Consider the following 23,696-nt stretch of genomic DNA (forward strand, 5'->3'; position numbering starts at 1 on the left):
TAACCAAAACAAACAACAACAAAACAAAACAAAACCCAAACAAAATCACAAAAAAACCCAGCTAACCAAAAAACCCGAAGATCCATACACCTCACAAACACAACAGCAACACACTATCCACAAAAAAATCCATCATGCCAACCAGAACATGCGCTGAAGTGCCACATCTACACATTTCTCAATAACATCCACGAATGGTGACTCCACCACCTCCCTCGACAGCCTCTTCCAGTACCAACTACTGTTTCATTAAATAAAGTCCTCCTAATATCCAATCTGAACCTCCCCTGGCACAACTTCAGGCCAATTCTTATGATTCTGTCATTATTCATGTGGGAGAAGAGGCAAACACCCACCTCACTACAATCTCCTTTCAGGTAGCTCTCGAGGGCCATGAGGTCACTCCTCAGCCTCCTCTTCTCCAAACTCAACAATTCCCGTTCCCTCAGCCCCATCTCATTGGACTTGTCCTCTAGAGCCTTTACAACATTGGTTGCTCTTCTCTGCACACGATCCAGCACCTCAGTGTCATTCTTGCAGTGAGGAGCCCAGAACTGAACACAATGCTCAAGATGCAGCCTCACCAGTGCGGAGTACAAGTGCACAACCACTTCCCTACTCTTACTTACCACACTATTCCTGATGTAGGCCAGGATGCTGGTGACCTTATTGGCCACATGGCACATGTTGCCTCATGTTAAGCCAGCTGTAAACCAGCAACCCCAGGTCCTTTCCCCCTGGGCAGCTCTCCAGACACTATTCCCCAAGCCTGTCCCATTACTTGGAATTGTTGCAAGCCAAGTGCAGGACCTGACACTAAGCCTTGTTTAGCCACAAACAACTGACCTCAGCCTATGGATCCAACCTCTCCAGCTCACTCTGTAGAGCCTTCCCACCCCTGAGCACACAAACGCTTGTGTAAAATTTGATGTCAGCCGCTACTGAGGGAGCACTCTATCACCTCACCCAGAGCCTTCATGAAGATACTAAACAAGTCTAGCAACATAACGGAGCAATGGGGAGCGCAACTGGTGACCAGCCAGCAGTTGGCAACTTGCTGGGCTTGGCCATCCAGCCAGGTTTTACCCAGCAAAGAGTACACATGTCTAAGCCAAGAGCCACCAGCTTTTCTAGGAGGATGCTGTGGGAGATGGGGTAAAAATCTTTATATAAGTCTAGAGAGACAGCAACCGCTCCATTTCCCTCATCTACCTTCACTGGGCAGCCTGTTCCAGTGTCTCAGCAAGCACAGAGTGACAATCTTCTGCCTAATATCCAACGTAAATCTCCTCTCTTTCAGTTAAAAATCATTCTTCATTGGACTGCTGCTACATGCCATTGCAAAGAGTATCTCCCCAGATTTCGTTTAGGTTGCCTTCAGGTAATGGAAGGTGCTCAAATATACCTCAGAGTGAAGAATTGTTTCCTAAAGATCAACCGGAATCGACCCTCATTCATTTTAAAGCCGTTCCCCCTTATCTTATTGTACATGCCCTTGTCAATAGACCCTCCCCAGCTTTCCCGTAGCCCGCTCAGGCACTGGAATCTACTCCAGAGGACTCCCCAGAGCCTTCGCTTTGCTAAAGCTTTCTCCAGATTGAACAACTAAACACCATCACTATCTCAGGCTGTCCTCATGGAAGAGGTGCTCCAGACTTCTGACCACCTTCAGTGATGACACCCGGACACACGACCTCCCAATGATGCTCCCTCCAAGCTTCCCCACCCTCCCAAAAATTTCTCCTTCCATCGAGATCCCTCTAACCTAAATCTATCTTTTCCTGTTTAAAGTCAGTACCACTTATAGAAAATCCCTCCCCAGCAAGCCCCTAGTGCCTTTAAGGTACTGGCAGGTGATCTAAAGTCTAGCCAGAGCCTTCTGTTCTCCAGGCTGAACACCCCCACCTTTTCCAGCCTGTCTTCAGAGGAAAGGTGCTCCAGCCCTCTGATCATTGTCAGTGATGACACACTCAACCACCACCTGCCCCACTCTGTCCCTCCCCGCTCCCACCGCCTCCCGCCACCCCCTGCTCCCGGCCAGGACCCTCACCTGTGCGGCCCAGTCGCCTTCCTCGCCGAGGTTGGTGGCCTCCTGCGAGCACACCGAGCTGCGCTGGTCGGGCGGGCCGGGGGGCAGCCCGGCGGGGAAGCAGGGCAAGAGCGGCCTGAGGAAGCGAAACTCGCTGTTGACGGTGCCGCCGGCGAAGCAGATGTCGTAGACGTAGCTGCGGGGCAGGGAGCCCGCCGTGCTCTCCGTCACAGCCGTCGGGAAGGTGGGCAAGGGCTCGGCCCTGGCCCGCCGCAGCCTCAGCACCACGGCGGCCACGGCGCTGGCCACGAAGAGCGCCGACACGCAGGCCAGCGAGGCGATGAGGTAGAGGGTGAGGGGCCCGTCGGGCTCGGCGGCCGGCGCCTCCTCGCTCCGCCGCCAGTGCGCGTCGGAGAAGCCGTCCACCAGGGCGATGGCCAGGGTGGCGCTGGCGGAGCGCGGCGGCTGCCCGCGGTCTCGCACCAGCACCACGAGCCTCTGGCGGGCCGCGTCCCTCTCCGCCACGGCCCGCGCCGTGCGCACCTCGCCGCTGTGCAGCCCCACGCGGAACAGCCCCGGCTCCGTCGCCTTGGCCAGCTCGTACGACAGCCACGCGTTCTGCCCCGCGTCCGCGTCCACCGCCACCACCTTGGCCACCAGCTCGCCCGCCGCCGCCCCGCGCGCCACCAGCTCGCCCGCCAACGCGCTGCTGCCGGGGGGCGGGTGCAGCACCACGGGCGCGTTGTCGTTCTCGTCGCGCACCACCACGCGCAGCACCGCCTGCGCGCTCAGCGGCGGCGAGCCGCCGTCGGCAGCGCGCACCGCCACCTCCAGGCCGCGCACCTCCTCGTAGTCCAGCGCCCGCAGCACGTACACGTCCCCGCTCACAGCGTTGACCGACACGGCGGGCTGCTCCTTGCCCTCCTGCCGCACCAGCGCGTAGCTGACGCGGGCGTTCTCCCCCGCGTCGGCGTCCGTGGCCTTCACGCTGCCGATCCGGACCATCGGGCTGTTGTTCTCCGTCACCCACAGCGTGTACACCTGCTGCGCGAACTCGGGCGCGTTGTCGTTCACGTCCGAGATCCGCACGAAGATGCTTGCCCGCGAGCTCAGCCGCGGCCTGCCCCAGTCCAGCGCCGTGATGCTGATGTTATACTCCGCCGTCCTCTCCCTGTCCAGCGCCGCGTTGGTTCGCAGCTCGTAGTAGCTGTCGAACGTGGGGCTGAGGCTGAACGGCAGGTCCCCGGCGATCGAGCACTCCGTCCTGCCGTTGTCCCCGGAGTCCCGGTCCCGCACGCTGAACAGGGCCACCACGGTGCGCGGCGCCGCGTCCTCGGCGATGGAGGCGCTGACGGACGTGAGCGCTATCTCCGGGGCGTTGTCGTTCACGTCCAGGACCTCCACATGCACTTTACAGTGGCCGAAAAACCCTCCGCCGTCGGTGGCTCTCACCACCAGCTTGTGTACCTTCGCTTCTTCGAAGTCGAGGTTGCCCGCCACCCGAATCTCCCCCGTGGCAGGGTTCAGCTCGAAGAGCTTCACGGTCCTCTCCGGTGTCTGGGTGAAGGTGTAACGCACCTTCCCGTTGGAGCCTTCGTCGGGATCCATGGCCACGACTCTGACCACCAGCTGCTCCGGGGGGCTGTTCTCGGCCAGCCGCACCTCGTACACCTCCCGAGCGAAGACTGGGGTGTTGTCATTGATATCGAGCACCACGATCCGGACCCGAGCAGTGCCCGAGCGGGGTGGCGAGCCCCCGTCGGTGGCCGTGAGCACTAAGTTCAGCTCTCGCTGCTCTTCGCGGTCCAGCTGACGCTCTAGGACCAGCTCCGCGAATTTGGCTCCGTCTTCCGCAGTTGAGACAGCGAGGGAGAAATGCGAATTGGAGCCGAGGCTGTAGTTCTGCAAACCGTTCATACCCACGTCCCTGTCCTGGGCGCTTTCCAGAGGGAATCGGGACCCAGTAGATGCCGTTTCAGGAATCTCTAAAACCACCTCCTTCTTCGGAAACACGGGGGAATTGTCGTTCACGTCACGAACCTCCACCTCCCCGCGGATCAGCTGCATCGGATTCTCAAGGAATACCTTAAAGAAGAGCGTGCAGGTCTCGCTCTGCGGACAGAGCTGCTCTCGGTCCAGCGACTCCTTCACCGTCAGGACGCCGCTGCTCGGATCCAGGCGGAAAAGCTGCTCGTTCCCCTCGGACACAACGCGGGCCTTGCGAGCCGCCAGCTGGCTCGCAGCCACCCCCAGCTCCTTGCCAATGTCGGCGACAAAGGACTCCCTCTCCATTTCCTCCGCCACAGAGTAGCGGAGGCGCTCGGCCCCGCTCTGACACACGCAAACGCACAGAAGAAACAAGAGCACTTGCCTCTCGCTGCCTCCGCTCCGTCTCCCGCTCGCCATCCCTCTCCACCAAAGCCATCCACCCTCCTCCGCGGCTCCCAGCATTTTTTCTCACCGGCGTCCGAGGCAGAGCGCTCTGGCTCAGGGGTGGCGGCAGAAGGGGCTCGGAAAGCCCCCGAGCACCCCGGCTCCGTGCCCCGCCGCCCTTCCCCAGCAGCTCCCGCGGCTGCTTTTTGTCTCCCGCTGCCTGCACAGCCGGGGCGGGCGGAGGAACCTGCGGCTCCGTGGCCAACACCCCCACCCAGCGTCGCAAGGCGGAATCTTCCCTCTGCCTTTTTCGGGCCAGCGCTGCTGCCGCAACGATGCTGCTGTTCTGGGACACACCATCCTTAGGCTGTTTAATTCGCAGTCTGTAGCACACTCCATCCAAACGACACACCACTCCAGGGGATCTTTAAGGTCCTTTCCAAGTCAAACCATTCCACGATTCTACAGTCCTTTCTTCTTTGGTGTTACCGCACTGGCTTAGAAATCCCTGAGAGGTCCCTGTACTTAGAGATCAAACCTGAATCCCCGGACCTGTGTAAGGACCGACGGCCAACAAGTAGTTAATATCAAAGGCGAGGAGAGGTCACTAATGAAAGCCCCAGATACACAAACGCTGAGGAGCGGGAGCAAAAGGAGACAACAGCAAGGACCAGGGATCTAACGGCACTAATCGATGGGCCATTAGCGGAACCATTCACGTGTAAACGGCAAGAGGTTCAACCAGAAACTTGTTAATGATGAGGGGAAAAAAGAAAGGAGACCATGGATTATCGCAAAGAGTCTCTGAAGAAAAAGTGACTTGATCAAATTATTTTTTCTGGTGGATTTCTAAGAATATGAAATACTGATATGGGATGTCTAGAGGTAGGATCTTATTCAGTAGAAGGAGTGATAACGAGTGGACTCGAGACGACCAGCTGTGAGGAAACGGGTAGGGGAGTTGTGAGTGAGGGAAATACCACTATTACAGAAGAATTTTTGGTTCCTTTTCCAAGAGAGCATCCAGCCTCCTCTCCCACTCTGCATTCAGCCCAGTTAACGCTTTCCCCATCACTCTGATCAATGCAAACGTTACTTTCTCGCCGTATTAACTCGGTGCTTACCAACCAACGGGCTCTGCCCGACCTCTTAGAAAGGATCCTAACAGGGCAACCGAGATCTTTCAGCTGAGCTCGCAGCTGATGGCAGCCACGCAGCATCCGACTGGTGCTCACTGGTCTCTCCCTCCTTGGGAGCTTTCTCCTCCCCGCCCCTCCAACACACGCCCAGCAATGGCCTCAGCTGGGCTCAGAAAACCGCCCTGCACCTCGCTCCGGGCCTGATCCCAGCTCTCTCTCATATCCCCTGCATCCAGCCCACTCAGAACGCATGGATGTGTTCCCGAAATGCTGCTGCTAGGTGGCTATTTCCTCGGCAATGACTGCGAGGAGTGACCTTCGAGACAGCACACTCACCAAGGGAGTTCCAACTGGGTTTTATTGGTTTCTCTCATCAGGCAATTGACTCTTACACATGTGTGAGCAACAGGAAATATCACATGATTTATCGAGCAATAATAGCGAGAAGTGAAGGCAAAGAAACCAGAAAGCTTCTTGACGCCCTGTGTTCTACAGTGCCTGAAGTTTGTTGAAAGCGTTTTAGCCAATTTTCCTTTAAAAACACAAACTGTGCATTTAATTCTCTACTACGCTGCACTAAAAACTCCTGAAACGTTCATTTCAAACTTATAGTAAGAAAAAAAACCACAAGCAACAACCAAACCAAACGGGGATACATTGCTGGAAAGCCCTTCTTTACAGTCTGGAGAACTTTCAGCTCCTGGTCATATCAGCAAAAGTGGACCAATGTCAGCTGTGTCTAAGGGAATCAGCTTTCCCTATTTCTTAATTAATTACTTCATTAGCATCATTAACTTTGCTTCATATCTGGTTGGCCTGGTATTGCATAGTCTGCATAAAATTAAGACATTAATACAGAGCTCTCTTCATAAGGGAAAAAGAAAAAATAAAGAAGAGGCAATGGAAAGATGTCTGGATGATCTAATATGTTTATCCCAGGATCCCCCTGACATGTAGAAGCAGTAGCTCTCACTATCATATATCAAGTCTAGGTGTAATCAGCATGCAACACAGTCCTCATCTTCCTCTATGCACAGAAGAAACAGAAAATACAAATAGGAATAAAGTACTGCTCAAGGGAAGAGTGGGTTTGCTCTCCCACAGAGAAGACTAGCACTCCCATGGTATGTGTTTGGTGGAAGTTTGGTCTCTCTGTTTTCTTTCCCCTCTGAGGATGTTAGCCCGTGAGGACAGACATGCTTGTCTTTCTCCTCCCTCACTGATGGCTGAGTCAAGGGTTTGGATCAGAACTGACATTTTGCTCCATCCCCTGGTTTCCAGCACAAGCTGCTTCCACAGCTCTGGGCCTCGTGTCTTCGGAGAGGGGAGCTCTGGCCTGCAAAGAACAGAGAGGGGAGGTTGTCATCTGAAGGTCAGCAGGCAACAGCAACTGCAGTCAATGTAGTTAAATGGTTCTCCTGGTTTGAGGCAAGATGAAGCCAATTTTACTTTTACTGATTTTTTTTTTTTCCTTCAGTAAGCTTTCTTTTAACTAGCTCCAGAGTATTCCAAGCAAGACTGATAACAGTGGAATGTTTTTTAACTGCTAGGTCTTCAAGGTCTCATCTTTACTCTGCCTGCTCAGACACTACAGGGAGATCTCTGACTCCCCCGTAGGAGGCTGAATTAGACAATCAGCAAAACTGGCCAGAGATATTCCAATCCATATATCTACATAAGCTCAGAGGATGATCAGAGATCACAGAAGACAACTTCCTTCCTGTTTCTTCTTCCCTTCTCTTCCATCCATGGATGGTGTCTGGGGAGGACTCCGTCCATCCATCACCGTCAACCCCCAGGCTCCAGCTCTCCTGGCCCTCATCACTCTGTGCTTTCTCCAGCAGCACTCTGGGAATTTTCAGAACTGTGAGTATCTAAGGAGGTGCTGTGGGAGTTGTTGGGGGTGGAGGGAGGCCAGAGGCTTTTGCAAATATCTGAACATATTTGTATATAATTGTATATATATTCTTACATCATTAGTGTTTAATCAAAGCTGTGTAGTTTAGTTTTCAATCCAGAAAAGTCTCTCTCTTATTCTCTCTCTCCTTCCCTGCCCAGGGGGGAGGAGGAGGGAATTGAGAGCATTGCTGTCAAACCTGAGTCAAATGGTGACAATTGATTGGCGACCAACGTGGGGCTCGATTTTAAGCCCAGATTATACATTTTCATTAACTGGGAGTGTTCAAAATTCCATCTCTGATGGGAGGAATCTCTCGGATAGCAATGGGCAACAGTTCTCTTGAATTTCCTGATGGTTTGAAAACTGGACAGACACTTTTTCTGCCATGAACCTGTTGGACCTTTTTCCAAACATGCAGTTGTACATGTGGTGTGCAGCCCAGAGCATTCTGCTCTGTGGAGCTGCTCTTGTGATTGTTTCATGGTTTATCGACAGAGCTGTAGCCAAAATCAACCGTATAATCACCAGCCTAGTGATTCTAGGGGTTATGATACTGATCTTTCTGGGGGCACTGTATGTGTAGTTATGGTACCACTCCTAAAGTGAATGGAACGGCCCATGTTGCTAATGCCAGTAGCAGGTGCAATTTTACCTCTCCATTTTCTTTCAAGCTGAATCTCCCAGCTCCTGATTTGAATAGCATTGTTGCAGTAGGGGTGCTTCTGCTCAATGTTTATAATGTATTGTGGATACCTAGGGTGGGGTGTTGCTCCACTCACTGCCAAACCCCACAGGCAATGCTGCTGCCACTGCTGCTGCTGCTGCCACCCGTGATGCTGCCACCACCACTGCTGCTGATACCACCACTCGTACTGCTACAGAACCAGCTGTTTCTACAAGTGGTGCTACAAAAACAGCTGCTTCTACAAAGATAATGTCCACTCCCTTTCCAGTCAAGCTAGTTCATCCTGTGACCAGGAGCAAGGCAAAGGCAAAACACTCCTCCCTTTCTACCCGCTCCCGTCTGAGACATCCAGAGTTTCTTCAGGCAACAACAGAGACTGAAACTGAGGAGGCAGAGGATTCTAAATCAGTTGATGGAGCAGGTACCTCTCAAACAGATAAAAAATCAGGCCACTCTCAAGCAGACAGAACAGCAGGCCCTCCTCAATCAGATGACTACGATGACCTTGTCCAGCCTTTCTCCATGAAAGAACTGCGCCTCATGAGAAAGGACTTCACCCGCACTGATGCTGAGGGAATTCTTCCTTGGCTGCTCCGATGCTTTGATAGTGCTGCTGAAACCTACAGTGTGGATGAGAGAGAAGCCAAGCAGTTGGGATCCTTGGCCAGAGATGCCGGTATTGATAGAGAGCTTAGTAGTAAGATGGGAACCACCACCCGGTGGGACCGACTTCTCTCAGCTGTGAGAGAGAGATACCCCTACAGGGGTGACAACAAATGGCACCAAAGCAGAACACCCACTCTTGAGAAAGCCATCACATATTTGAGAGAAACAGCTGTGCGAGAGGTGATCGATGATAAAGATGGACTTACAAATCCTGATGATGTTCTGTGCCACACACAAATGTTCTGGAGGTTTGCTCAGGCTGTACCAGCAGCACATGCCCATATATCCTCCTCATGGGGTGCTTTGATGATGAAGCAAGACCAAGTGTGCATGAGGTGGCTTTCAAAGCACGACTGTATGGAGACATAATCTCTGATTCCCATCAGTTCCACACCTCAGCCATTGAACAAATGACTGACAGAAAGAATAAGATGCCAAACAGATGAGGAAATAAACTCCAGAATCTCGCTAGAGACAACTGGTCACGTGTTGCAGCCATTAAGAAGAGACGTCCTGCTACAAGGCAGAAGCAAGAGAGACAGGACCCACTGCTACGCCCCCTGTGGTCTCTCTAGCAAAGTTATTTTAAAGAGGACACGAGAATTTGGGACAAGAAACCCACTGATATTCTCCAGATACGCATGTAAGAGCTACTAAACAGAACAAAGGCAGGAGATTGTTCTTCCAAGAAGGCTGCACCAGTCATCACCCAGGATGGTGCATCAAACTCCAATGCTCAATATTAGAGGTGCCCTGCTGCCAGCCAGGGGGAGGAGAGGGACAAACAGGTTTACTGGACTCTGTGGATTTGGTGGCCTGGCACATTAGAACCACACAGGTATAAAGCCCTGGAGGACACTGGTGCACAGTGCAACCTAATGCCATTGAATGATAAAGGGACAGAATCCGTCACTATTTCTGGAGTGACAGGAGGTTCTCAACAACTGCCTGTTGTGGAGGCTGATGGGAGCCTCACTGGTAAGGAGTGGCAAATGCACCCTGGAGTGACTGGCCCAAATGCTCCGTGCATCATGGACATAGACTCTCTCAAGAAAGGATACTTCTGTGACCTGAAAGGGTACCGGTGGGCCTTTGGTAGAGCAGCTGTAGAGACTGAGGACACTGAACAGTTACATAATTCTTCTGGATGCTGGTTTTGCTGTAAAAAGAAGCAAGATCCAAGGACCTTCACAAGAGACCCAGTTCCTGGGAATCAAGTGGCAAGATGGATGTCACCAGATCCCAATGGATGTGATTAACAAAATAACAGCTGTGCCCCCCCCATTGCCTAAAAAGGACACTCAAACCTTTTTAGGGACTGTTGGTTTCTGGAGAATGCATATTCCATGTCACAGTGAAATTGTGAAACCTCTCTCTGAGGTGACCCGAAAGAAGAGTGACTTTAAATGGAGTCCTGAAAAACAGAAAGCTTTTGAGCAGATCAGAAAGGAGGTTGTGCAGGCCATGGCCCTTGGACCAGTTCAAACAGGGCCAGACATCCAACATGTGCTCTACACCACAGCTGGACACAAGGGTCCCAACTGGAGCCTCTGGCAGAAGCACCAGGGGAGACTCGAGGTCGACTCTTGGGATTCTGGAGCCACAGCTACAGAGGTTCCCAGGCCAACTACACGACACCTGAGAAGGAGACACTTGCAGCATATGAAGGAGTTAGAGCCGCTTCAGAAGTGATGGGCACTGAAGCTCCTCCTGGCACCCAGATTCCCAGTGCTGAGATTCATGTTCCAGACTCACCTTTCTCCTGTCCATCATGCCACTGATGTGACTTGGAGTAAATGGACTGCTTTCATCAGCCAGCGAGCTCCAGTAGGAAGACCTAATCATCCAGGTATTGTAGAAGCAACTACAGACTGGCCAGAGGGCACAAACTTTGGAATGCCAGCACAAGAAGTGGTGAGACGGGCTCAAGAAGCTCCACCATATGATCATCTACCACAGACTGAGAAACAATTTTCACCCATGGCTCCTTTCGTCTTGCAGGGAATCATCAAAAGTGGAAAACTGCCGTGTGGAGTCCTACACGACTAGTTGCACAAGCAGCTGAAGGAGAAGATGAATCAAGTCAGTTAGCAGAGGTAAATCCACCCAGCTGGCTTTGGACGTTGCTGAGTGAGAGCATTGGCCAAGACTCTATCTCTACACTCACTCGTGGATGGCAGGAAATGCCTTGTGGGGTTGGCTAAAGCAGGGGCAGCAGAACAACTGGCAGCAAAAAGGTCAACCTCTTTGGGTTGCTGACCTGTGGAAAGACATTGCAGCTGGGCTAGAGAAATTGGTGGTAAAAGTCTGTTGTGTAGGTTCACACGTGCCTCTGAGTCGAGCCACTGAGGAACATCGACAAAATCAATGAGCAGATGAGGCTGCTCAAGTGTTCCAAATAGACTTAGACTGGGAACATAAGGGTGAGCTTTTTCTGGCTCTATGGGCCCTTGACACTTCAGGTCATCAGGGCAGAGATGCAACCTACAAATGGGCTTGTGAACGAGGGGTGGACTTAACCATGGACACTATTGTGCAGGTGATCCACAACTGTGAGACATGTGTTGCAATTAAGCAGGTGAAACGGTTGAAAACTTTGTGATATGAGGGGAGGTGGTCACAGTACAGGTATGGAGAGGCCTTTTGACTACATCACACTGCCTCAGAGACAACAGGGTAAGCGCTGTGTGCTTATGATGGTGGAAACAAGGACAAGATGGTTGGAAACATCTCCTGTGCCTCAAGCCACAGCCTGGAACACTATTCTGGGCCTTGAGAAACAAATCTTGTGGAGACGTGGTATACTCCAGAGAGAACTGAGTCAGACAATGGGACTCATTTCAAAAACAGTCTTGTGTCTGACTGGGCTAAAGAGCCTGGTATTGAGTGGATCTACCATATCCCGTACTATGCACAAGCCTCAGGGAAAGTTGGAAGCTACAATGGTTTGTTGAAAGCTACCTTGAAGGCAACGGGTGGTGGAACTTTCAAAAACTGGGAGAAAAATCTGGCAAAGGCCACCTTGGTAGTTAATACCAGGGGATCCATCAATCGGGCTGGTCCTGCTCAGTCAGACCTTTTACACGCTGCAGATGGGGATAAAGTCCCTGTGGTGTGTGAAAGGAGCCTGCAGGGTAAAAGTGTTTGGGTCTATCCTGCTTCAGGCAAAGGTAAACCTGTCCGGGGTGTTGCTTTTGCTCAGGGATCTGGATAGACCTGGTGTGTGAGGATGGAGGATGGTGAAGTACAATGTGTAACTCAAGGTAATGTGACTCTGGGGGAGAGTCCTTAATTTGACAGCTGGCAAAATATAGAGCCTATATGTGATGTACAGTATGGAATAAGGGGTGGTATGGAGATGGTTCCCCTGAGGCTGCTGTGACTGCAGCTCTGAGAACCTACGGTGAAGCGAGTCTAAGCCATCAGTGGTTATGAAATCCAAACCTGTTAAGAGGAGGCTGTAAGGTGGAGTTTGTGGTTCTTCAGCCTCACATATTCTTATCATCCAGACTCACCCAAAGTGCTAGGGGGATGCCTGGAAAACTGGTAAACCCCTGTTTAGAGGGGCATTGGACTGAGCGGGATACTGAGGAGATCAGGATCTTTTTCAGTGATCACCTCTTGTCTCCCCCCTGCTCTTTGAACAGCAAGAGCTTAGCGGGCATCTCAGAAATTTAAGTGCAAAGCTGCATGGAGAAGAGAGGTGTTCGTACATTTGGCAGCACCCAAGAAGGCCAATAAATCTTGAGATAATGTATAGTAAAGTCATAGTACTAGAGTATTCTTGGGGATGGAAGGAAGCGTAAATAGCATAGAGGAAAAGACTCATTCAGGCTGAAAAAGGCCTCCAAGGTTATCAAGTGCAAGCATCAATCTCAGCCCAGACACCCCCAGCCACTTGGGTACCTGAGGACAAGCTGGAATACAAGGGGGCTTATTTTCTACCAAATTACTTTGTCCTTTGACGCAACATCTTAGAGATCATAGATACGCTAAGGTTGAAGAAGACCACTCAGATCAACAAGTCCAACCACCAGCCTGACACCACCGTGCCCACTAACTCATGTCCTGAAATGCCATTTCTACACGTTCTTTGAACACATACATGAATGGTGAGTCCACGACGTTCCTGGGCCGCCTGTTGTAAAGCTTGGCCCCTCTTTCAGTAAAGACAGGCCATGTAAGCCTCCCCTTCATCAAAAGAAGTCATGAGAAGTCATCCCTTCAGCCTGCTCCTCTCCAGACTAAACAATATCAGTTCCATTGGCCACTCCTCATCAGACTTTTTCTCCAGATTCTTCATCAGCTCCTCAATGTCCTTCTGGCAGTGAGGGGCCAAAAATTACCCAGGAACTTATGATGCAGCCCCACCAGTGCTGAGTCTAGGGGCATGATCCCCTCCCTACTCCTGCTAGCCACACCATTGCTGATCCAAGCCCGGATGCTGTTGGCCTTCTTGGCTGCTTGAGCACACTCCTGGCTTATGTTCGTATGGATGTCAGGTGGCACCCCCAGGTCCTTTTCCGCCAGGCAGCTTTCTAGCCACAGTTCCCCAAGCCTGTAGCATCACTTGGTGCTCATGTCCCTTCCCCTGCACCCAGAAAAAGAATGGAGAGTCTCCTTGGCTCTCTTTTTGTTGCTGATGTATTTGTAAAAACATTACCTCTTAGGACAGCGGCCACACTAAGCTCCCACCGCGCTTTTGCTTTTCGCGTGTTCTCTCTAATGAGACCTAATAAGATCCCTCTACTTTTCTAGAGTCACCTGATGTTCTTCAAAAGATGTTACATGCTCATTTTCCTTCTGACACCCAGAAAAATCTCCTGGTTCAACCAGGCCAGTCCACTTCCCCGGCAGCTTGTCTAACAGCACAGGGTTACAGCCTGATCCTGAAGATCATCCCATCTTCCTGAATCCCTTTCCCTTCAGGACTGTCTCCCAAAGGACTCTCTCAACCAGGGGCCTGAAAAGACAAAAGTCTGCCCTCCAGAAGGCCATTGGAGTGGTTTTGCTGACCCCCCTCCTTCCTTCACCAACAATGGAAAACTCAATCATTTCATGGTCGTTGAGCCCAAGGTGGCCTCTGATCATCACAACTCACACCAGTAGTTCCCCATGCCTCCTGTTCAGTGAGCCTGGTTTTATCCCTTTCCTCTTCAAACCTAGTTTAACTCCACCTGTCCCCAGCAAGCCCTGTGCCATGAAAACCTCCCCTTGATCAAAAGAAGTCAAAATCACACCAATGGCACCAGCCTCAGAGCCACATGTTAACCAGGGCTCTTTTCCTGTTCCTCTCAGTGTTCCTCCCTGTCGCTGAAGGCACTGAGGAGAACATGGCTTGTGCTCCTGATCCTTGAGCTAATCACCCCCGTGCCCTGAAGTCCCTTTGATCACTTCTGGCCTTCTCTCTGCAACCTCATCACTGCCAACCGGCATAACCAATACTGGGTAATAATCAGAGGGCATCACCAGACAATGGAGTTTTGTACTAACATCTCTGACCCGGGACTTAGGGAGGCAGCAGACTGGGTGGCTCTGGCTGGCATACTAGGACCTCTGTTCCCCTCAGAAAGGAATGGCCTATGACAATTGCCCTCCATTTTTCTCAGCAGAGGCAGTCATGCTCACCCAAGCCATCTCCTCATCCAGACCTTCATGAACATTCTCATGTACCTGGGTCTCAAGTTCCTGACCCACATGTCTGCTGTATAAGGGCAAGTGGGAAGGGACACCTCCCACTGGACCAGGTTCTCCAAGCCCCATCCACACTGGACTTGAACACTTCCAGCGACAGGACCTCCACACATTCACTGGGCAGCCAGGGACAGTGACTCACCACCATCCCAGCTAAGAATTCCCTCCTAATGTCCAACGTGTATTGTTCATCTTCTTGTTTAAAGCCACCAGACATCTTAAAGACATGCCCCTCACGTACTAAAAGGTGCCTCAGAGGTCTCCCCAGAACCTTCTCTTCTCCAGGCTGAACAACTAATTAACCTTGTCCTGTTGTACATGCCCTTGTCAATAGACCCTCCCCACCTTTCCCGTAGCCCGCTCAGGCACTGGAATCTGCTCCAGAGGACTCCCCAGAGCCTTCGCTTTGGTAAAGCCTTCTCCAGATTGAACAACTAAACACCACCACTTTCTCAGCCTGTCCTCATGGAAGAGGTGCTCCAGACCTCTGACCACCTTCAGTGATGACACCCGGACACACGATGTTCCAATGATGCTCCCTCCAAGCTTCCCCAGTCTCTCAACAATTTCTCCTTCTATTGAGGTCCCTCTAACCTAAATCTATCTTTTCCTGTTTAAAGTCAGTACCACTTATAGAAAATCCCTCCCCAGCAAGCCCCTAGTGCCTTTAAGGTACTGGCAGGTGCTCTAAAGTCTAGCCAGAGCCTTCTGTTCTCCAGGCTGAACACCCCCACCTTTTCCAGCCTGTCTTCAGAGGAAAGGTGCTCCAGCCCTCTGATCATTGTCAGTGATGACACACTCAACCACCACCTGCCCCACTCTGTCCCTTCCCGCTCCCACCGCCTCCCGCCACCCCCTGCTCCCGGCCAGGACCCTCACCTGTGCGGCCCAGTCGCCTTCCTCGCCGAGGTTGGTGGCCTCCTGCGAGCACACCGAGCTGCGCTGGTCGGGCGGGCCGGGGGGCAGCCCGGCGGGGAAGCAGGGCAAGAGCGGCCTGAGGAAGCGAAACTCGCTGTTGACGGTGCCGCCGGCGAAGCAGATGTCGTAGACGTAGCTGCGGGGCAGGGAGCCCGCCGTGCTCTCCGTCACAGCCGTCGGGAAGGTGGGCAAGGGCTCGGCCCTGGCCCGCCGCAGCCTCAGCACCACGGCGGCCACGGCGCTGGCCACGAAGAGCGCCGACACGCAGGCCAGCGAGGCGATGAGGTAGAGGGTGAGGGGCCCGTCGGGCTCGGCGGCCGGCGCCTCCTCGCTCCGCCGCCAGTGCGCGTCGGAGAAGCCGTCCACCAGGGCGATGGCCAGGGTGGCGCTGGCGGAGCGCGGCGGCTGCCCGCGGTCTCGCACCAGCACCACGAGCCTCTGGCGGGCCGCGTCCCTCTCCGCCACGGCCCGCGCCGTGCGCACCTCGCCGCTGTGCAGCCCCACGCGGAACAGCCCCGGCTCCGTCGCCTTGGCCAGCTCGTACGACAGCCACGCGTTCTGCCCCGCGTCCGCGTCCACCGCCACCACCTTGGCCACCAGCTCGCCCGCCGCCGCCCCGCGCGCCACCAGCTCGCCCGCCAACGCGCTGCTGCCGGGGGGCGGGTGCAGCACCACGGGCGCGTTGTCGTTCTCGTCGCGCACCACCACGCGCAGCACCGCCTGCGCGCTCAGCGGCGGCGAGCCGCCGTCGGCAGCGCGCACCGCCACCTCCAGGCCGCGCACCTCCTCGTAGTCCAGCGCCCGCAGCACGTACACGTCCCCGCTCACAGCGTTGACCGACACGGCGGGCTGCTCCTTGCCCTCCTGCCGCACCAGCGCGTAGCTGACGCGGGCGTTCTCCCCCGCGTCGGCGTCCGTGGCCTTCACGCTGCCGATCCGGACCATCGGGCTGTTGTTCTCCGTCACCCACAGCGTGTACACCTGCTGCGCGAACTCGGGCGCGTTGTCGTTCACGTCCGAGATCCGCACGAAGATGCTTGCCCGCGAGCTCAGCCGCGGCCTGCCCCAGTCCAGCGCCGTGATGCTGATGTTATACTCCGCCGTCCTCTCCCTGTCCAGCGCCGCGTTGGTTCGCAGCTCGTAGTAGCTGTCGAACGTGGGGCTGAGGCTGAACGGCAGGTCCCCGGCGATCGAGCACTCCGTCCTGCCGTTGTCCCCGGAGTCCCGGTCCCGCACGCTGAACAGGGCCACCACGGTGCGCGGCGCCGCGTCCTCGGCGATGGAGGCGCTGACGGACGTGAGCGCTATCTCCGGGGCGTTGTCGTTCACGTCCAGGACCTCCACGTGCACTTTGCAATGCGTGGAGAGTCCTCCGCCGTCGGTGGCTTTCACCACCATCTCGTGGGTTTTGGCGTCCTCGAAGTCGAGGTTGCCCGCCACCCGAATCTCCCCCGTGGCAGGGTTCAGCTCGAAGAGCTTCACGGTCCGCTCCGGTGTCTGGGTGAAGGCGTAACGGACCTTCCCGTAGGAGCCTTCGTCGGGATCCGTGGCCACCACTCTGACCACCAGCTGCTCCGGGGGGCTGTTCTCGGCCAGCCGCACCTCGTACACCTCCCGAGCGAAGACTGGGATGTTGTCATTGGCATCGAGCACCACGATCCGGACCCGAGCCGTGCCCGAGCGGGGTGGCGAGCCCCCGTCGGTGGCCGTGAGCACTAAATTCAGCTCTCGCTGCTCTTCGCGGTCCAGCTGACGCTCTAGGACCAACTCTGCGTATTTGGCTCCGTCCTTCCTAGTTCCGACAGCGAGGGAGAAATGCGAATTGGAGCCGAGGCTGTAGTTCTGCAAACCGTTCATGCCCAAGTCCCTGTCCACAGCATTTTGCAGTGGGAAACGGGATCCGGAAGGTGTAGTTTCAGGTATCTCTAAAACCACTTCCTTCTCCGGAAACACGGGGGAATTGTCGTTCACGTCACGAACCTCCACCTCCCCTCGGACCAGCTGCATCGGATTCTCAAGGAATACCTTAAAGAAGAGCGTGCAGGTCTCGCTCTGCGGACAGAGCTGCTCTCGGTCCAGCGACTCCTTCACCGTCAGGACGCCGCTGCTCGGATCCAGGCGGAAAAGCTGCTCGTTCCCCTCGGACACAACGCGGGCCTTGCGAGCCGCCAGCTGGCTCGCAGCCACCCCCAGCTCCTTGCCAATGTCGGCGACAAAGGACTCCCTCTCCATTTCCTCCGCCACAGAGTAGCGGAGGCGCTCGGCCCCGCTCTGACACACGCAAACGCACAGAAGAAACAAGAGCACTTGCCTCTCGCTGCCTCCGCTCCGTCTCCCGCTCGCCATCCCTCTCCACCAAAGCCATCCACCCTCCTCCGCGGCTCCCAGCATTTTTTCTCACCGGCGTCCGAGGCAGAGCGCTCTGGCTCAGGGGTGGCGGCAGAAGGGGCTCGGAAAGCCCCCGAGCACCCCGGCTCCGTGCCCCGCCGCCCTTCCCCAGCAGCTCCCGCGGCTGCTTTTTGTCTCCCGCTGCCTGCACAGCCGGGGCGGGCGGAGGAACCTGCGGCTCCGTGGCCAACACCCCCACCCAGCGTCGCAAGGCGGAATCTTCCCTCTGCCTTTTTCGGGCCAGCGCTGCTGCCGCAACGATGCTGCTGTTCTGGGACACACCATCCTTAGGCTGTTTAATTCGCAGTCTGTAGCACACCCCATCCAAACGATACACAGCTCCAGGGGATCTTTAAGGTCTCTTCCAACTCAAACTATTCCATGACTCTACAGTCCTTTCTCCTTTGGTGTTACCGCACAGGCTTAGAAATCCCTAAGAGGTCCCTGTACTTAGAGCTCAAGCTGAAACCCCGGACCTGTGTAAGGACCGACGGCCAACAACTAGTTAATATCAAAGGCGAGGAGAGGTCACTAATGAAAGCCCCAGATATACAAACGCTGAGGAGCGGGAGCGAAGGGAGACAACAGCAAAGACCAGGGATCTAACGGCACTAATCGATGGGCCATTAGCGGAACCGTTCACGTGTAAACGGCAAGAGGTTCAACCAGAAACTTGTTAATGATCAGGGGAAAAAAGAAAATATTATCATGGATTATCGCAAAGGGTCTCTGAAGAAAAAGTAACTTGATTCAAGTATGTTTTATGGGGGAATTTTAAGAGTATGCAGGGCTTATTAATATGGGATGTCTAGATGCAGGATCTTATTCAGTAGAAGGAGTGATCAAGAGTTGACTCGAGACGACCAGCCGTGAGGAAACGGGGAGGGGAGGGGCGAGTGAGGGAAATACCACTGCTACAGAATCATTTTTGGTGCCTTTTCCAGGAGAGCATCCAGCTTCCTCTCCCACTCTGCATTCAGCCCAGTTAACGCTTTCCCCATCACTCTGTTCAACGCAAACGTTGCTTTCTCGCCGTATTAACTCGGTGCGTACGAACCAACGGGCTCTGCCTGACCCACCCCACACCTGTGGTGAAATCCTCCCAAATCCCCCAGGGATGGAGCTGGGAGACCGCCTCCCTGCCTCACGTCTCCAGTTCTGCCTTGGGCTGCATTTTCACGCTGTTCTCCATGTTGCAATTCCCAGCACATCTCTTTGAAAGGCTCCCAACAAGGCAACCGAGATCTTTCAGCTGAGCTCGCAGCTGATGGCAGCCACGCAGCATCCGACTGGTGCTCACTGGTCTCTCCCTCCTTGGGAGCTTTCTCCTCCCCGCCCCTCCAACACACGCCCAGCAATGGCCTCAGCTGGGCTCAGAAAACCGCCCTGCACCTCGCTCCGGGCCTGATCCCAGCTCTCTCTCATATCCCCTGCATACAGCCCACTCAGAACGCATGGATGTGTTCCCGAAATGCTGCTGCTAGGTGGCTATTTCCTCGGCAATGGCTGCGAGGAGTGACCTTCGAGACAGCACACTCACCAAGGGAGTTCAAAGTGGGTTTTATTGGTTTCTCTCACCAGGCAATTGACTCTTACACATGTGTGAGCAACAGGAAATATCACATGATTTATCGAGCAATAATAGCGAGAAGTGAAGGCAAAGAAACCAGGAATCTTCTTGACGCCCTGTGTTCTACAGTGCCTGAAGTTTGTTGAAAGCGTTTTAGCCAATTTTCCTTTAAAAACACAAACTGTGCATTTAATTCTCTACTACGCTGCACTAAAAGTTCCTGAAACGTTCATTTCAAACTTATAGTAAGAAAAAAAACAAAACCAAGATCAAAACCAAAAGAGGACACATTGCTGAAAAGCCATTCCATACCATTAGGAGAACCTTCAGCTCCTGGTCAAATCTGCAAAGGGGACCAATGTCAGCCGTGTCTAAGAAAATAATTTTTTTTTTAAAAAATGTATTAATTACTTCGTAAGCGTAAGTTGGCCTGATATTGCATAGTCTGCCTAAAATTAAGACATTCCTACAGAGCTCTCTTCATAAGGGAAAAAGAAAAAATAAAGCAGAAGTGGCAATGGAAAGATGTCTGGATGCTCTAAGGTGTTTATCCCAGGATTCTCCTGACATGTATAAGCAGTAGCTCTCACAATCATACATCAAGTCTAGGTGTAATCAGCATGCAACACAGTCCTCCTCCTCCTCTATCCACATAAGAAACAGAAAATACAAATAGGAATAAAGTACTGCTCAAGGGTTTGCTCTCCCACAGAGAAGACTTGCACCTCCATGGTACGTGTTTGGTGGAAGTTTGGTCTCTGTTTTCTTTCCCCTCTGAGGATGTTAGCCCGTGAGGACAGACATGCTTGTCTTTCTCCTCCCTCACTGATGGCTGAGCCAAGGGTTTGGATCAGAACTGACATTTTGCTCCATCCCCTGGTTTCCAGCACAAGCTGCTTCCACAGCTCTGGGCCTTGTGTCTTCGGAGAGGGGAGCTCTGCCCTGCAAAGAACAGAGAGGGGAGGTTGTCATCTGAAGGTCAGCAGGCACCAGCAACTGCAGTCAATGGAGTTGAATGGTGATGTATGAAGATGAGTCCCCTGAGGCTGCTGTGACTGAAGCTCTGAGAACCTGCAGTGAAGCGAGTCTAAGCCATCAGTGATTATGAAATCCTAACCTGTTAAGAGGAGGCTGTAAGGTGGTGTTTGTGGTTCTTCAGCCTCACATATACTTATTTTCCAGACTCATGTGAAGTCGTAGGTGGATCCTTGGAAAACTAGTAAACCCCTGCTTAGAGGGGCCTTGGACTGAGCAGGACACTGAGGAGAGAAGGATCTTGTTCAGTGATCACCTCTTGTCTCACCCCTGCTCTTTGAACAGCAAGAGCTTAGCGGGCACCTGAGAAATTAGTACCTTAACATGCACAGCTACATGGAGAAGTGTTTGTACATCTGGCAGCACCCAAGTAGGTAAAGAAATCTTGAGAGGGTTTACAGTAAAGTCATAGCATTATAGTATTTGAGGGGATGGAAGGAACCTTAAATAACTGTTTTGGTTTGAGCCAGGATGAAGGCAATTTTCCTTTTACTGATTTTTGTTTTTTTCCTTCATAAGCTTTCTTTTAACTAGTAGCAGAGTGTGAGGAAGGTCAGAGATCACAGAAGACAAGTTCCTTCCTGCTTATTCTTCTTCCTTTCTCCTCCATCCATTCCCAGCATCTGGGGAGGACTCCGTCCATCCATCACCATTGACCCCCAGGCTCAATCTCTCCTAACCCTCATAACTCTGTGCTTTCTTCAGCAGCAGTCTGGGATTTCTCAGGACTGTTCACAGCTCAGGAGATGCTGTGGGAGTTGCTCTGGGTGGGGGGAGGTCAGGGGTTTTTGCAGATATCTGAACATATTTGTATATAATTGTATATACATTCTTATATCATTAGTGTTTAATTAAAGCTGTGTAGTTTAGTTTTCAATCCAGAAAAGTCTCTGTCTTTTTCTCTCTCTCCTTCCCTATGTGAGTGGGAGAGGGAGGGGTTAAAAGAATTGTAGTCAAACCCACGTCAAACAGTGACAACAATTCTTTGGCACTCAACCTGGAGCTCAATTTTAAGCCCAGATTATACATTTTCATTAACTGGGAGTGTTCAAAATTCCTTCTCTGATGGGAGGAATCTCTCGGATACGAATGGGCAACAGTTCTGCTGAATTTCATGATGGATTGAAAACTGGACAGACACTTTCTGCCATGAACCTGTTGGACCTTTTTCCAAACATGCAATGTACATGTGGTGTGCAGCCCAGAGCATTCTGCTCTGTGGAGCTGCTCTTGTGATTGTTGCATGGTTTATCAACAGAGCTGTAGCCAAAATCAACCGTATAATCACCAGCCTAGTGATCCTGGGGGTTATGATACTGATCTTTATGGGGGCACTGCATGTGTAGTTATGGTACCACTCATAAAGTGAACGGAACAGTCCATGTTGTTAATGCCAGTAGCAGGTTCAATTTTTTTTGTTTGTTTCATTTTCTTTCAAGCTGAATCTCCCAGCTCCTGATCTGAATAGCATTGTTGCAGTAGGGGTGCTTCTGCTCAGTGTTTATGATGTATTGTGGATACCTAGGGTGGGGTGTTGCTCCACTCACTGCCAAACCCCACAGGCAATGCTGCTGCCACTGCTGCTGCTGCCACCCGTGATGCTGCCACCACCACTGCTGCTGATACCACCACTTGTACTGCTACATAACCAGCTGTTTCTACAAGTGGTGCTACAAAAACAGCTGCTTCTACAAATATAATGTCCACTCCCTTTCCAGGCAAGCTAGTTCATCCTGTGACCAGGAGCAAGGCAAAGGCAAAACGCTCCTCCCTTTTTACCCGCTCCCATCTGAGACATCCAGATTTTCTTCAGGCAACAATAGAGACTGAAACAGAGGAGGCAGAACATTCTAAATCAGTTGATGGAGCAGGTAACTCTCAAACAGATAAAAAATCAGGCCACTCTCAAGCAGACAGAACAGCAGGCCCTCCTCAATCAGATGACTACGATGACCTTGTCCAGCCTTTCTCCATGAAAGAACTGCGCCTCATGAGAAAGGACTTCACCCGCACTGATGCTGAGGGAATTCTTCCTTGGCTGCTCCGATGCTTTGATAGTGCTGCTGAAACCTACAGTGTGGATGAGAGAGAAGCCAAGCAGTTGGGATCCTTGGCCAGAGATGCCGGTATTGATAGAGCACTTAGTAGTAAGATGGGAACTACCACCCTGTGAGACGACTTCTTTCAGCTGTGAGAGAGAGACACCCCCACAAGGGTGACATGGAATGGCACCAAAGTAGAACACCCACTCTTGAGAAAGCCATCACATATTTGAGAGAAACAGCTGTGTGAGAGGTGATCGATGATAAAGATGGACTTACAAATCCTGATGATGTTCTGTGGGACAAACAAATGTTCTGGAGGTTTGCTCAGGCTGTACCAGCAGCACATGCCCATATATTCTCCTTCATGGAATGCTTTGATGATGAAGCAAGACCAAGTGTGCATGAGGTGGCTTTCAAAGCACGACTGTATGGAGACATAATCTCTGATTCCCATCAGTTCCACACCTCAGCCATTGAACAAATGACTGACAGAAAGAAGAAGATGCCAAACAGATGGGGAAATAAACTCCAGAATTTCCCTAGAGACAACTGGTCACATGTTGCAGCCATTAAGAAGAGACATCCTGCAACAAGGCAGAAGCAAGAGAGACAGGACCCACTGCTACGCCCTCTGTGGTCTCTCTAGCAAATTTATTTTAAAGAGGACACGAGAATTTGGGACAAGAAACCCACTGATATTCTCCAGATACGCATGTAAGAGCTACTAAACAGAACAAAGGCAGGAGATGCTTCTTCCAAGAAGGCTGCACCAGTCATCACTCAGGATGGTGCATCAAACTCTAATGCTCAATATTAGAGTTGCCCTGCTGCCAGCCAGGGGGAGGAGAGGGACAAAAAGGTTTACTGGACTCTGTGGATTTGGTGGCCTGGCACATTAGAACCACACAGGTATAAAGCCCTGGAGGACACTGGTGCACAGTGCACACTAATGCCATTGAATGATAAAGGGACAGAATCCGTCACTACTTCTGGAGTGACAGGAGGTTCTCAACAACTGCCTGTTGTGGAGGCTGATGGGAGCCTCACTGGTAAGGAGTGGCAAATGCACCCTGGAGTGACTGGCCCAGATGCTCCGTGCATCATGGGCATAGACTCTCTCAAGAAAGGATACTTCTGTGACCTGAAAGGGTACTGGTGGGCCTTTGGTAGAGCAGCTGTAGAGACTGAGGACACTGAACAGTTACATAATTCTTCTGGATGCTGGTTTTGCTGTAAAAAGAAGCAAGATCAAAG

General features: G+C 52.5%; 1 protein-coding gene across 16 annotated transcripts in view; it reads right to left on the reverse strand.

Moving 5' to 3' along the window:
• Positions 1-23,696, reverse strand: part of LOC127389888 (protocadherin beta-15-like) — a 120,190-nt gene that overhangs the window by 1,525 nt on the left and 94,969 nt on the right. For 5 of the 16 annotated variants that reach the window (XM_051630865.1, XM_051630858.1, XM_051630857.1 and 2 more), the window contains exon 2: positions 20,063-20,304. The exons of 4 other annotated variants lie outside the window; for them this stretch is intronic. In XM_051630865.1, the coding sequence (XP_051486825.1) occupies positions 20,185-20,304 (120 nt within the window). In that variant the 3' untranslated portion in view covers positions 20,063-20,184. Of the gene's footprint in view, positions 1-2,050; positions 4,696-15,365; positions 18,039-20,062; positions 20,305-23,696 lie in introns of those variants that run through there. 7 more of the 16 variants (XM_051630878.1, XM_051630877.1, XM_051630875.1 and 4 more) reach the window with 6 other exon arrangements.

Source organism: Apus apus, chromosome 13 (assembly GCF_020740795.1).
Source record: "Apus apus isolate bApuApu2 chromosome 13, bApuApu2.pri.cur, whole genome shotgun sequence".
Lineage (NCBI taxonomy): Eukaryota > Metazoa > Chordata > Aves > Apodiformes > Apodidae > Apus > Apus apus.